At 46.8% G+C, this 14212-nt stretch overlaps 2 protein-coding genes across 2 annotated transcripts; both read left to right on the plus strand.

Annotated features, from left to right (window-relative positions):
• Nucleotides 1–134: 134 nt before the first annotated feature.
• Nucleotides 135–8884, plus strand: LOC108009761 (small subunit processome component 20 homolog). The gene is made up of 6 exons (XM_017074385.4): nt 135–311; nt 373–2737; nt 2798–5656; nt 5718–7579; nt 7644–8279; nt 8337–8884. The coding sequence occupies exons 1-6, from the start codon at nt 267–269 to the stop codon at nt 8769–8771; spliced, it is 8202 nt and encodes a 2733-aa protein (XP_016929874.3). The 5' UTR covers nt 135–266; the 3' UTR covers nt 8772–8884.
• A 1467-nt stretch (nt 8885–10351) lies between these two features.
• Nucleotides 10352–14049, plus strand: LOC108008646 (phenoloxidase 3-like). Its single transcript, XM_017072531.4, has 4 exons — nt 10352–11411; nt 11474–11569; nt 12867–13610; nt 13672–14049. The coding sequence occupies exons 1-4, from the start codon at nt 10431–10433 to the stop codon at nt 13882–13884; spliced, it is 2034 nt and encodes a 677-aa protein (XP_016928020.3). The 5' UTR covers nt 10352–10430; the 3' UTR covers nt 13885–14049.
• The last annotated feature ends 163 nt before the right edge of the window (nt 14050–14212 follow it).

Here is a 14212-nt window from a genome sequence, read left to right on the forward strand (position 1 = left end):
ACAGCGTTATCAGTATAGATTTATAATATGCAATTTGAATTGCGCGCCAAATATAAATGATAGCCGCCACTATCGATAACTTCTTAGGAACATATGTTTTCAGACCGTGCAATCGCCGACAGTCTATCGATACTTGTGCGTAAAAATGTTTTGCACGTGTTGCATTTGAAAAGAAAAGGGTCCGTAAACAAAAGTGTTTTTCTCCGTGAATTAAAGCGGCCAAGTGCAAATGAAGTAAATGGTAATAAAGTGAAAAATACAACAAAATGGAAGCTTTAGCGGAAAAGACGAAAGACACCAATACATTTCGAGTGAGTGTCCCCAGAAGTCTCACGTTTTTGGAGCCCCCACTCACATAATTTTCTCCCACAGTTCAAATCTTTCGGGGATCGGGTGAATGAGATTGACCTGCGGCACTTGGCGCTCTACCACATCGGACACCGCAACGAGGAGCTCGACGAGGAGGAGAACGCCACTTACTTCCAGCAGACGCTCCAGAAATGGAACGTGCTCAATCTCACCGAGGAGTACAACTACTTCAGCAAGCGATGTCGCAAAATAGTGACCCTGCCGCAGTTGCTGCACCAGAAGGACTTTGTGGTGGACCTGTTGCTCGAGCGCCTGGCTACTGCAACGAATCTGTCCCAGCAGCCGCTGCTGGATCTGCTCTACGTCCTGGCCAGGGATCTCCGCGAGGAGTTCTACCCGTACTTTCAGCGCGTCCTGGACCGTCTGATTTGCCTGCTCAACACCCAAGACTCGGAGCAACTGGAGTGGACCCTCATCTGTCTGGCGCACCTATTCAAGACTCTCAAGCCGTATTTGAAGCGCAACATTGGTGTGGTCTTCAATGCCATTCTACCACTCCTAGATGAACAGCACTATGCCGAGCATGTGACCAACTTCGCGGTGGAATGCTTTGCATACATTGCCCGCGATGTCCGTGACTTTCCACGTTTCTTGGCCTATGTGCTGAAGACTGTTCTGCGCGAGCAGGTGGAGAGTGTTCATGGATGTGGACGACTCATCTACGAAATACTGCGTGGCGTCAACGGACAGCTGCACAACTCGGCGGCCGAGATCTTTGCCCATGTCCTGGAGGTGCTCGCCAACAAGGCTTCGGCTCACACAAAAGCACAAACAGAACTTCTGGGCGATATTGTGGAGTACTCGTTGGGACTGTTGCTAAACTTCCTGCGTTCAGACCAAAGTAACGTCCTTTGGAAGTCACTCTGTTCGGCTGCCAGCAGTGATGGTGCCGATGTTCAAAGGATGATTGATTTAATGCTTCCCCTGGTCACCCACAAGGACGGACGCTATGTCACCGAGTTGCCGCTGGTGGTTGCCACTCTCCTGAAGTTGCTGGATCAGAAAGTGGATCCACTGCAGCCGTTGACAACCTTGGTCACCAGTCTGCTTAAGGCTCAGCACACTCAACTCACCCAATTGGATGCCAGTCGCTTGCTGCAAAAACTTCTAAGCATAAGTCGAACACAAGAATCCGTGTACGAGGACGCCATCCTACAGCTCCTCGACTATCCACAATTTGAGATTCTAGTTCTGCCCAATGTCATTGGATACTATGAAGAGCAGAGGCAGGAAAGAGCACTGGAGCTCCTTGCTCGGATCGTTCAGCATAAGCGGCCGCTCCAAGTGGATGGCAACTCGCTCGCCCAATGGGTAGCTTACCCAATCCAGCTGAAGCAAAAGGAGACTATCAAGATCGTGGAGCAAGAGCTACTAAAGTTGGATGTAAGCAAAGAGAATCATCTGCTACTCGTCATTCTAGCACCTCACTTGAGGGGATTCAGCAAGCAGCCTTTGGAACAAAAGCTGCAGTTAGTCCTTGAGAAGTTCGTAAAGAGTAACGAAAAAGATTTCACCCTGCTTCTACTACTACTTCAAACCCATGCTTTTCTCAAGTTTAATTTACCCAAGCACCTGCGATCTAATCTTAATAGTTATCTTATTCCGGAACTGGAGAAGGACCTTCGGGCTTTAGCTTGCTTGCAGCTAGTTCTTCTTGAAACCCCTAAAAAGGAGCTATCCGCTAGCGAAGAATTACTGTCTGGTATTGCGAGTCTCTTGAGCAATCCAGTTTCACAATACAGGCGCATAGCAGCCCACTGCTTGGATGTGATCAACTCCACGAGCAAACCCAATCCGTACTCCCACTTTTATGCCGCAGTCTGCATCGAACTTACTGTCCACAACTACCGCGAGCTGCTCCTCCAGCTGCAGCAATTGGAACCGTCGTCTGCTCAGTTTAAGCAGTTCTCCCAGTTGCCACATTTTAAGGAGCACGCTGTTAGCCTATTGCTTGGCCTGCTGTATAATAACTTCAAGTTTGTGTGGGCGCCAGTACAACAGTTGCTGGCTGCATATGCCAAAGCAATGACAGCGGATGAGTTCTGGAACCTCTTTAAAGCCAAGTTGGTGGAAACTGTCGCCTGCATAGATTACAAAAGGGATGTAACAACACTGCAAGAGCCATTCAAAAGAGACTACCAATCGACGGCGCTGACCATGCTTCTTCCCGTGGAGGGCGAGCAGCAACTGACTCTTCAGCATGCGCTAAACTACCGTCAGCTCCTCTGGCAAAGCCTGCCCAAGTTGGGAACACTTGCCGAGGTGAAGAATGCAGATGTAGTGCGATTGTTCTTGCAATTTTTAGAACAGGAATATCGCGCCCAGTTGGAGAAATCCGAACACACTTGGAATGTTAACGAAGCCACAGGTAAATAATCCGCAAATAGTTGCCAATAACCAATTTATAATCCTTTTGATTTTGTTTTAGCTGCTGATGTTGATGCCGACGACGATGATGAAAATGAAACAAAGCCCGAACCCCGTGGTCGGCAAAAAAGGAGGGCTCAAAATTCCCACACCAAGTTTATACTGCAAACTCTTCAGTTGAAACTCGCCTGCTTTGTGTCGCAGCCAAATCCTAAGGCTCTGCATCGGCAGGCGGAAATGCACGACTTCTACCTGGAGCTTCTAGCCGGTCCCAATTCCCAATTGCAACAATTGGCGCTCGACTGCCTAGCGGCCTACAAGCAGCCTTCAGCTGTGGTGCAGCAGAAGGCCCAGCTTTCAGGTCTCATCGATGAAGAAAAATTTAAGACTACCCTTAGTGGCTTTGAACTAGCCAACATTTCGGCTCAGCAGAGATCGGAACTGATGCCCTTTATGCTTCGTGTGCTGTACGGCAAAATGCTGACCAAAGGTGTCCAAAAGCAATTGTCTGCCCAGCTGCGAAAGACGCTGATTCTGCGATTCCTGGGCCAGCTGGAGGAGTCAGAGATCATGGACTTTCTGAAAATGGCGTTCGGAAGGTTTACAGCCTACACCGACAAACCGGTAAACGAAGTAGCTAAATATGTTCGGGACTCCTATGATCCGACAGCGGTGATTGCAGCCAAGCAGTTGCAGAGGATAGTTAATCTACTAGAGCTTATTCGCAAGGAGTTTGCCGGCAAGCTGTCAACTGACTTCCAATGCTACGTCTTGAAATTACTCCTTCTCGTGGGCAGCGTCGCTCAGGAAGTAATCAACGGAGAGGGCAAACTACTGGCTGCCTACAAGAATGTGAAGCACTCCGGCCTGCAGACACTGGTGAACTACTTCGGTCAGCTGGTTGACATGGAAGAGCTGTGGCAGGAGCCAGAGATGAATGCAATTTGTGAGGTCTATCTTTGGCCAGGTATTGCTCGCCTGTCGCAGGACTCTATACACAGGCCTACCCCCATGCTCAAGTTACTTCTCCTATGGGGCGGTGAGCCCCGCTACCAAAAATGGCTGAACAAAAGTCCTCCTGCCGATAAACTTCCTATAATGCACCATCTGATGGCTCTCTTACTAAACGACAAAGCCAAGACCAATGTCAAGCGTTCTCTTCTACAGATGGTGGAACATCTCTTGGAATCGGCCTCCACAGAGGAATACGGTGCCGAGGTCTTGCCCATTGTGCACCCACACATTCCAGCCATCCTTCAACAGCTCCAGAACAGTTGGCGCCACAAAAAGGCGGGCAGACAGACGCTTGATAAGCGAGAACTCAACATTTTAACACTTATAACGTCGCACGTGGAGGAGTCTGATACTTGTGAACTGCTACTGCAGGTACTTCTACCCATATTCACCAAACAGTCGGCTTCAGCTGGTCCGGAAACAGTGGTTCAGTTAGTCACCACGTTGGCCAATCTTTTGAAACGTGTCCCAAGACCGCAGGACTATGTTCGTCAGCTGGCTCCACTCTTCGAACAGGTTAGTGTGCTGCCCGCAAGGAAGTTACTTTGCGAACTCTTGTCGGACATGGCAAAAAGACTGCACAAGGAGGCGAAACACAACGTCGAACTATCTTCCACTGCTGCATCCTTGCGGGAGTGGGTAAGGATTGTGCTGCTCCTGAATGCCTGGGACAAAAGGTGGCTAGAGCAGCCGGACTACGACAAACGTCTCGAGGCTCTTTCGGAGCTCAAGCAGTTGGTGGAGAAAAAGGACAAGAAGATAGACTTGCAACTCGGAGTCCTGGTGGTCTACAACTGCTTTTATATGCTGCGGCACGATTCGGATCTGGGCATGAGAGTTAACATAGGGGAACTGTTAAAGCCCATGCTTCCCTTGGTAACCCTGCAACTAGAGGAAAAGGAGGATGTGCATTTCTGGCTGGATGATACGCTGCTGCCTCTAGTACAACGCTGCATGAGAGATGAGAAGCACGAGCATGCAAGGAGCGAGGCCATCGGCATACTTGGCGAACTCGCCCGCCAATGTCCGGCTTCACACGAGATCTTGAAGGACCTCTCGCCGCTGACCGATAAACACGACCTGGAGGTGGACTTCTTTGAAAACATGCTTCATCTGCAGACCCAGCGACACGGTCGTGCCCTTCAGCGTCTGGTGAATATATCGGGAGGCAGGTGGCGGCAGGCTCCGCCCTGCGCTCGTACACTCACACAGTTCCTCCTCCCGCTGGCTACCCGCTACCTGATGAGCGAAAAGCACTCGGGTAAACACACGCTAGTAGATGCCGCCATTGAGTCAGTTGGGGTGATGAGTGAGTTCCTCCCCTGGACACAATACCAAGCAGTTCTGCGATACTACCTTCAAAAACTGAGACACGCCCAGGGGCAGCAGAAGCAGTGTGTCCGGCTAGTGGTTCGCATCCTCGACGGCTTCCACTTTGACTTGACCCAGGCACAAACGGATCTAGCTTCCCTTGCCAAGCTCAAGGAAAAGCTGTCCGAGGAAGTGGATTCTAAAGAACCTGCTGAAGAGACGCAAGAAAATAAGACGGAAGAGGATGCCGATGACGATGCCGAAGAAAAGCCCTTGAAAAAAGAGGAGGACCAGTCTGACTTTATAGAATTCGATGAAGAAGAGGCGATCGAACCTGCGATAGAGCAACAGCGAATTCAACTGCTTGCTCCCAACGCTGCCAAAAAGGTCATGGCCGCTATTACTACAGTTTTGCTGCCGACCCTTAACCGGTCCATCACCGAAAAAACCAACTACGACACCAAACACAAGGTGAACCGCCGCCGACTGAGCTACGAACGAGAGGAAGAGGAGATCCAGCGAGTGCCTATTGCCTTGGCTATGGTAAAACTTTTGCAGAAGCTTCCTCTGGAACTATTGGACAACAGCCTGCCAGGTATGTGTAAGCTAACATTTAGAACGAATGATATCACTATTAATTTATTTATTTTCTTCAGGAATCTTCATGAAGGTCTGCACCTTCCTGCGATCCCCTCTAAAATCCGTCCGAATGCTCACCAGAGACATCCTCAAGAAGATTATGATCACCCTGGGTGGCAGCTATTTGGGTATGCTGTTAGAGCAGTTGCAATCGCTACTCACACGTGGATTCCAAGTGCACGTTCTCTCTGTGACCCTCCATGGCGTTTTGGATGCTCTGAAGGGCGACCTAAAACCAGACCATATTGAAAAGTGCCTGCAAAACCTGCTAGAAGTGGCTCTCAACGATATATTCGGCGACGTGAGCGCCGAAAAGGAGGTGGAGAAAATCGTGGCTCACACGCCGGAAGCCAAGCCGAGTGCAAAGAGCTACCTCACACTCCACATAGCCGCTCGTCATATTAGAGACAACTGTTTGCTCGACCTACTTTTGCCGTTTAAGGAGCATTTGGCAAGATCGCACTCCCGTAAAGTCACGCAGAAGATTCAGGAGTGCTTTGCTAAAATAGTGGGAGGCTTGGTTGAGAACACCCACATCGCAAGGGAGAGCCTGCTGATTTTCATATACGGCACGATGTCGGAGAGCATCAGCGACCTATTGCCAGGAACACAGAAACGGCAGCTCACCGACAAAGAGCAGGCTCTGATGAGGAGAACTCGTCCTGATTGCCTGATCCTTCAACCGGCGCCAGGGAGGCGTAGTGTGGCTATCGGTAACAAGCAAGTGAAGTCAAATACACAAGCAAATGCTCATATTCTGGTCGAATTTGGCTTGGAGCTTCTTCACTTCGTGCTGAAACGGAAGAAGCTAACGGATCTAGATTACCAACCCTTCCTTCATCCTCTGTTGCCACTTCTAAAAGATTCTTTGAGCAGTAATCACGCTAGGACCACAACATATGCGCTTAAGTGCTACACGGCCATTTGGTTGGGAGAGTACGAGCTCTCCGAACTGAGTACTGAGGCACTTCAACCGGTGGTTGGTCGTATGTTTGAGATCCTTAAGAATTTCTCAACGTTTGGAGCCACCCGGCAGGAGGAGAACGCTCAGCTGGTCAGAGCGAGCTTTAAGGCAGTGGTGGCCCTGCTGCGCAAATGCCAGGATTACAAACTCAACGAGGAGCAGATCGAGCAACTTTTGCTTCACATCGAACAGGAGCTGCAGGAGGGTGAATGTAGCAGCCAGACCATGGTATTTACCTTGTTGAAAGCTCTTGTCGGTCGAAAGGTGGACAGTCGCTCCCTGCACGATCTGATGAAGCGTCTGGGAGACCTTTCCATCATCTCTCCCTCGGATTATGTGCGAGATGAGTGCCGTGGCATACTGCTCATCTATATAATGGAATATACGCTAGGCCATAAGGTTGAGCAGTTTGTCAAGTTCATGTCGGTGCAATTGTGCTACAGTCAGACCGCTGGTCGGCAGTCGGCCATCCAGTTCATGCACTCTATCATCAACAAGTTCCCGCAGCTGATGCTGGTCAAACAGTCAGAGTTCCTATATCTATCCCTGGGAACTCGACTGGTCAACGATGAAGACCCATCGTGTCGGCGCAGTGTGGCCGGTGCTCTGGAAGCTCTGATCGGACGTCTCACCAAACTGGAGAGGCAACCCCTACTGGATCTGACGCTACTGTTCTTCACTTCTCCACAATCCAGTCAGAAGCCAGGAGTCCGGGAAATGGCCGCTGCTCTTCTCTCGAGATTTGTTCAGGCGGAGAAAGCCGGCTTTGCAGAAAGATTACCCCTGGTGCTGCCCATTCTAGTAAATGTTATGACTTTGGGTGATGCTGAATCGGCAGGTAGATTTGTGCGAGCTCCAGGACACCTGGCAGCAGAGCTGAATGAAAATGGTCTGCATAGCAAGAAAAAGCGAAAGGTAACCGAAGCTTTTACATCTATTTGTGTGCGCATTCACCAAAAACTGTTTTGTTATTTTCCAGAAATTCGAAACTCTGCCCGATGAAGAACTACTACTGGGTGACAACGACAACGAATCCCGGCTAGAGCAACAGCAGCGCAAAGCTGACCATCAGCTTATCCAATTACAATACTGTCTGCTTAAGATTTTTGAGCATTGCGGTGAGGGCTTACTCACCAATCCGGAACTCTCTGATAGTATTGATGAACTGGCCTACGGCTCTCAGAGGCTTTTGGGACACGACCACAACTGGGTTCGATGCAATGCAGCCAAACTACTGACCCACATCCTGGCCCACTACGATTACACGATTGTTGGCCAACAGCTGTCTGGAATTAAGAAAGAAGACGGCACTGAACAGACGCTGTACTTTATTTATGGACAGCCCGCAGAGGATATAAAATCTCTGGTCTTAGATCTGTGTGCTCAGGTCGTGCCGGGCGATACGGCGCAGGAGATGATCGATGAGCTATCGAAGATTCTCTTGTACATTGGACACATGCTGAGGGATGTTCCATTCAGTCTAAAGCAGGAAAAGGATGCTGATGATGATGAGGAGCGAGAGCCGGTCAACAAAATAAACCTCAACTGGCTAATGCGAAACATACGCTTCCTGATCAACAGAGAAGTGGCCAAGGCGCCTCACGACACCAGCATAGTACGTACAACTATATATATATGAAGTATATTTACTAAATCTTTTGTCCAACTTCAGAGAACTGCCATGTTCACGCTAATAGAGGCCTTGTCCACGCTGCTCAGTGTGGAGTCCGTAACCAGATTGGCGCCCTCTCTGCTCCAGGCCCTGGTTCGTGAAATGTCCGAGGAGGATCAGAACGTGGATGCAGATCTGCGCCAGCAAGCCCTCCGGGTGGGCAGTCGTCTGAGAAAGCGCATAGGAGCCGATGTCTACGACAAACTCAGGAATGCGGTGCAAACCAAGCTGATGGCTCGACGCGCCGAGCGACGCAAGGTTGTGGCCCAGGAGAAGATTCACGATCCAGAACGGGCGGCCAAGCGAAAGGCTGGCGTGCAGGAGCGCAAGAAGGCAGCGAAGCGCCTAAAGGCGGCTGTCGTCCGTGGCAAAGCTCCGGACATCAAGCAAAAACTCAAAAAGCGGAAGCGAAAAGCAGAAGTGGAAGGATTTTAGTTAGTCAGTTGAATTCTAAGTTAAGTTGTTTCTAAGTAGTTCCGGAAAGTTACCGCAATTTGTAACCTAAGCAAAATATGAAATAATAAATATAGTTTTTATAACCAAAAAAAAAAATAGAAGTGAGAGTACCTTGACTTTCATATACCCGTTGCGCAGCTAACTATTTTATCTTTTTACCTAATGGTGCGATTTAAAAGTTATACTGAAAAAGTCTTCAAAAAAGTGGGCAACACAAACTTTGCGAATTGTGGGCGTGACACGCGGCAGAATCAAACATAGGTAGAGTAAAAGGGTATACTAGATTCGTCGGAAAGTATGTAACAGGCAGAAGGAAGCGTTTCCGACCCCATAAAGTATATATATTCTTGATCAGGATCACTAGCCGAGTCGATCTAGCCATGTCCGTCTGTCCGTCTGTCTGTCCGGATGAACGCTGAGATCTCGGAAACTATGAGAGCTAGGCTATTGAGATTTGGCGTACAGATTCCTGAGCTCCTTACGCAGCGCAAGTTTGTTTCAGTAGACTGCCACGCCCACTCTAACGCCCACAAACCGCCCAAAACTGTAACTCCAACAGTTTTGATGCTAGATAAAAAATTTTAACTGAAATGTATTGTTCTCATCAATACCTATCGATTGACCTAAAAAAAAGTTTGCCACGCCCACTTAAACGCCCACAAACCGCGAAAACCTGTGACGCCCACAATTTGCATGCTACATAAAAAATTTTAACTGAAATGTATTGGTGTCGTCAATACCTATCGATTTATCCAAAAATAAATTTGCCACGCCCACTCTAACGCCCATAACGCTTAAATCTGTCTACCGCCGGTAGGTGGCGCATTTTAATCTCGCTTTGCTGCTTGCATATCTCCATTTAGCTGAGTAACGGGTATCTGATAGTCGAGGTACTCGACTATAGCGTTCTTCCTTGTTTTTAATTGTTGATAAAGGGAGCATAGTCGCCCATTTTACAATTAAGCTTGCAAAAGAGTCATTTATATTTGTAATATGTTTCGTGACTCACAAATAAATTATGGTCGTTGATAAATAAATGCAAACAATGTTCATAGCTGCTCAGGGGTCAAATAGGGCCAGGCGGCAAACTGCAATTATATTTTATGGTGGCCTAAAATGCAAAGAAAATATTAATTTTTTGTGTGACTTTTTTTTTTTTAAGGACGGTCATTTCATGGCAATAAACACAAAAATATTTTCTTTCCATTTAAAAACTTATAGGGCACCAAATATTTTTGTATTTTCGTATAAGACACTTTTTTAAATAGGCAAATTCAACACAAATTATATTGATTGATCTAATATTTGTGGTTTTTCAAATTGCAATATGAAAGTTAAGAGAATTTCCAATGCCCCTGCCCACACCTGACTACGCCCTTGCAAAGCACGCCCAAAATGTTTTACTGATACGAAGAATTAATTTTTTGTATGACTAGGACTTATATTTTATTTTTATTCGAACTTGATAAAATATGAAATGTGGTTTTCAACTAGAAACTGGATAAGAACGCATTATCCGAATTATTATTGGGTATAAATAGGGCGCCTGTTTCGGTGGATAGTCACAGTTGGGAAGTCTCAACGCTTCAAGTGACATTCTCTAAGTGAACTGCTTACCCAAGAATCTACTCCAAAGAAATGGCCGACAAGAAGAACCTCCTCCTGCTGTTCGATCATCCCACGGAGCCTGTCTTCATGGACAAGGGTGGCAATGGCACCGTGTTTCAAATACCCGACTCCTATGTGACCAATCGCTACAACAAGATCTGCAAGAAGGTGCAGCAGAGAGTCTGCAGTAAAAGGGAGCAAGTCCCGGTGAAGGAGATCCAAGTGCCCGATCTCAGTTACCCCATGTCCTTGGGCCGAGCTGAACAGTTCTCGGTGTTCCTAAAGTCCCACACCGAGATGGCCGGCCACTTAATCGAAGTCTTCGTCAACATGCCCACCGTGGATGACCTGCAAAGCGTGGCCGTGTATGCCAGGGATCGGGTGAATCCGGTAATGTTTAACTATGCATTGTCGGTGGCCCTGCTCCATCGTCCGGATACCAAGGACCTGAATCTGCCTGCATTTTCGCAAGTTTTTCCTGATCGTTTCATCGACTCGCAGATGTTTCGCCATATGCGCGAAGAATCTTTCGTGATCGACGGATCCGACTCCCGGAATGCCATCGTAATACCCGTCAACTATACCGCCTCCGATCTCGACGTGGAGCACCGCCTGTGGTACTTCCGCGAGGATATGGGCATCAACCTCCACCACTGGCACTGGCATCTTGTCTATCCCTACGAAGCCCCCATTCGCAGCATCGTGGATAAGGATCGTCGTGGCGAGCTGTTCTACTACATGCACCAGCAAATTATTGCCCGCTATAATGCCGAGCGATTGAGCAACTATATGGCCCAGGTTCAGCCGTTCAACAACTTTGACGAGCCCATTGCCGAGGGCTACTTCCCCAAGATGGACTCCACGGTGGCCAGTCGGGCCTATCCGCCGCGTTTTGATAATACCCGACTGAGGGATGTGGAACGGGTTGGCCAGATAAGAGTGTCCATCGACGAAATGAAGCGCTGGCGGGAACGCATCTATGAGGCCATCCACCAGGGCTATGTTTTGGATGTGAGTTCGGGCATTTGTTTCTCTGAACCCGGGAAAAATATACATTTTATTAATATTTTTAGGAGGATAACAAAAAGGTGGCCCTGGATGAAGTAAAGGGCATCGACATCCTTGGCAATATCATTGAGGCCACCGATCTTTCGGTCAACAGAACGCTGGTAAGATTTTGGATTAAATTACTGAATGGTGTGATGATCTTTAAAGAAAGATCGCATGATTTCAACAGATTCTTTCGAACCGTTTTTAAAAATAGTGATCTTAAAAAGTATGATCTTGTCTATAACGACATTTTGGGGTGCTTTGTCAATATTTTTAAAAGTAGTAAAGTAAAAGTGTAGAGGCTGCAGAAAATATTTAAATGTTCAATTAATACAAGGGTGGTCAAAAGTATTTTCACAAAAAAAAAGTTAAATATATTCATAATTTGAACTTACATCTTGTTAACTTTGGCATCAATGGAAAGGTAATTTAAATGCCGTTTGAATGATACAATACATTTCTTAACACATTCAGTACTTATTGAAAAGGACGAATTTGTATGAAAATGTCCTTTTTGAACTTTTTTCCTCGACTTGAAAACTTAAATTTTTTGATGCAAAAAGTTTCTTCAAACAAAAATAATAGTAACTGCAAAAAGAATTTTTCAAAAATCATTTTGCTTATATTTTTTATGATTTTTTGAAAAGGCTTAGAAACATGCATTTTAGGCATATTTTTCTCTTTTTCATACAAATTTTTTCCGACAGTGTCACCTTTAAAAAACCATAAAAAATATAAGCAAAATGATTCTTGTATATCCTTTATGGGGTCGGAAACGTCTCCTTCACTGCGTTGCAAGCTTCTGACTGAAATCATTATACCCTCTGCAAGGGTATAAAAACTTCTGACATCCAATAAACACACATCTTAACGAGGTAAGGTGTCGTGACGTTCGCACGTTCAACATACATAAGTTGTGGTTTCAAATTTAGCGACGAGAAATGATTGCTTATTTGACTAAATAACTACACTTTCTTATATGTTGTCATCTGCAATTGAATATGCCGTATGCTTTAAAGCTTTATATTTTCCTTCAGCGGGCAAGATGTCAAATAGTTCAGTAGTAATTTTTTGAGTGAGAATATGTATATATGTATGTATGTTTTTAATAGTATGATATGGGTTTATTGGTAATAGCTTAAAAACGGCTTACCGATGCGAGCGTCCTCCCTTGATTTGGCTAAAAATCTTGATCAATATAATATTTGAATTACAACTTGGTGCATTCGGATTCAAAAAACGGTGTTGCACAACTTTAAAGGGACTTTTATGAGGGACTTAAAAACTATAATTCTTGCAGTGGAACCATCGATTAGTTAGTTAGATTTGTATAAAATAACAGTATTGAAAAAAACGTGTACAAACAAAACACGATTTGCGATTGCCCTTAATGTATATATTTTTTTGAACCGACAGTATGGTAACTTCCACAACAACGGACACAACTTGATCGCCTACGCCCACGATCCAACCAACAAGCATTTGGAAAAATCAGGTGTAATGGGCGATACGACCACCGCCATGCGCGATCCAGTCTTTTACAAGTGGCACTCCTTTGTCGACAACCTGTTTCAGGAGCACAAGCGGCGCCTGCCCCCATATAGCGCGGAAGATCTTGGCTTCCCGGGCATATGCGTTCAGGGCATCAATGTGGAGAGCCGAGACCAGACCAACATGCTGACCACCTTCTGGCAGCAGTCCGACTTGGACATGTCCCGCGGCCTGGACTTCTCGCCTCGCGGCAAGGTCTCCGCCCGTTTCACCCATCTGCAGCACAGCGCATTCACCTACAACGTCGAGGTGGAGAACTCTAGTGAAGCCACGCGAGAGGGATTCGTTCGCATCTTCCTGGCGCCAATGTTGGATGAGCGTAATGGCATCATGGAACTGGAGGAACAGCGCCGCCTGATGGTGGAGCTGGACAAGTTTGTGATTACGATGCCTGCCGGACAGTCTACGCATTCTCGGAAATCCGTGGACTCGAACGTAACCATTCCGTTCGAGCGCACTTTCCGCAATCCGGATGACAACTCACCCAACAAGGCCATATACGACTTTTGCGGCTGTGGATGGCCACACCACATGCTGGTGCCCAAGGGTCGCCCTGAGGGCATGAGATTTAAGCTGTTTGTCATGATTTCCAACTATGATGATGATAGGGTAAGTGTTCTCGAAGGATACTATGGCCTCAGCATGACCTTTACCCTCTCGCCTCCTCCAGGTTGTACAAGCATCTGAGTGTGCCTGCACCGATGCCGCTTCCTATTGCGGCCTTCGCGACAGCCTCTATCCGGATCGCAAGTCCATGGGCTACCCCTTCGATCGCCAGCCCCGCCAGGGTGCCCAGTTCTTGGAGAACTTCCTCACGCCCAACATGAGCACCGTGGAGATTACCATTACCCATGAGAACCGCACCGAAAAGGTGCCGGAGTAGACAAATGTGTACCTACCATTTGTTTCGGTTTCCACGGAAGCTCTTAAATTTCACAACTTTTTTATGTGAGAAAGCAACGGTTTTTAAAATTGAATTATTAAATTAATATTTGTTTATTTCAAAACATTTTTAAACATACACACACATTTTAATAAAACCATTTTGATTGCATTTAAATATTGTGGGATTGTAAGTTTGCCACTGTAAAGCGTTTTTCTAAAGAAAACTCTAACCCAATGAGCATCGTAATGAGCCTCGCAATATGCCATGCAATGAGAAATTAATTCTTGCATAAACATACATATTTTTAAAGAATTATACATATTAT

This window comes from Drosophila suzukii, chromosome 2R (assembly GCF_043229965.1).
Source record: "Drosophila suzukii chromosome 2R, CBGP_Dsuzu_IsoJpt1.0, whole genome shotgun sequence".
NCBI classification, from domain to species: domain Eukaryota; kingdom Metazoa; phylum Arthropoda; class Insecta; order Diptera; family Drosophilidae; genus Drosophila; species Drosophila suzukii.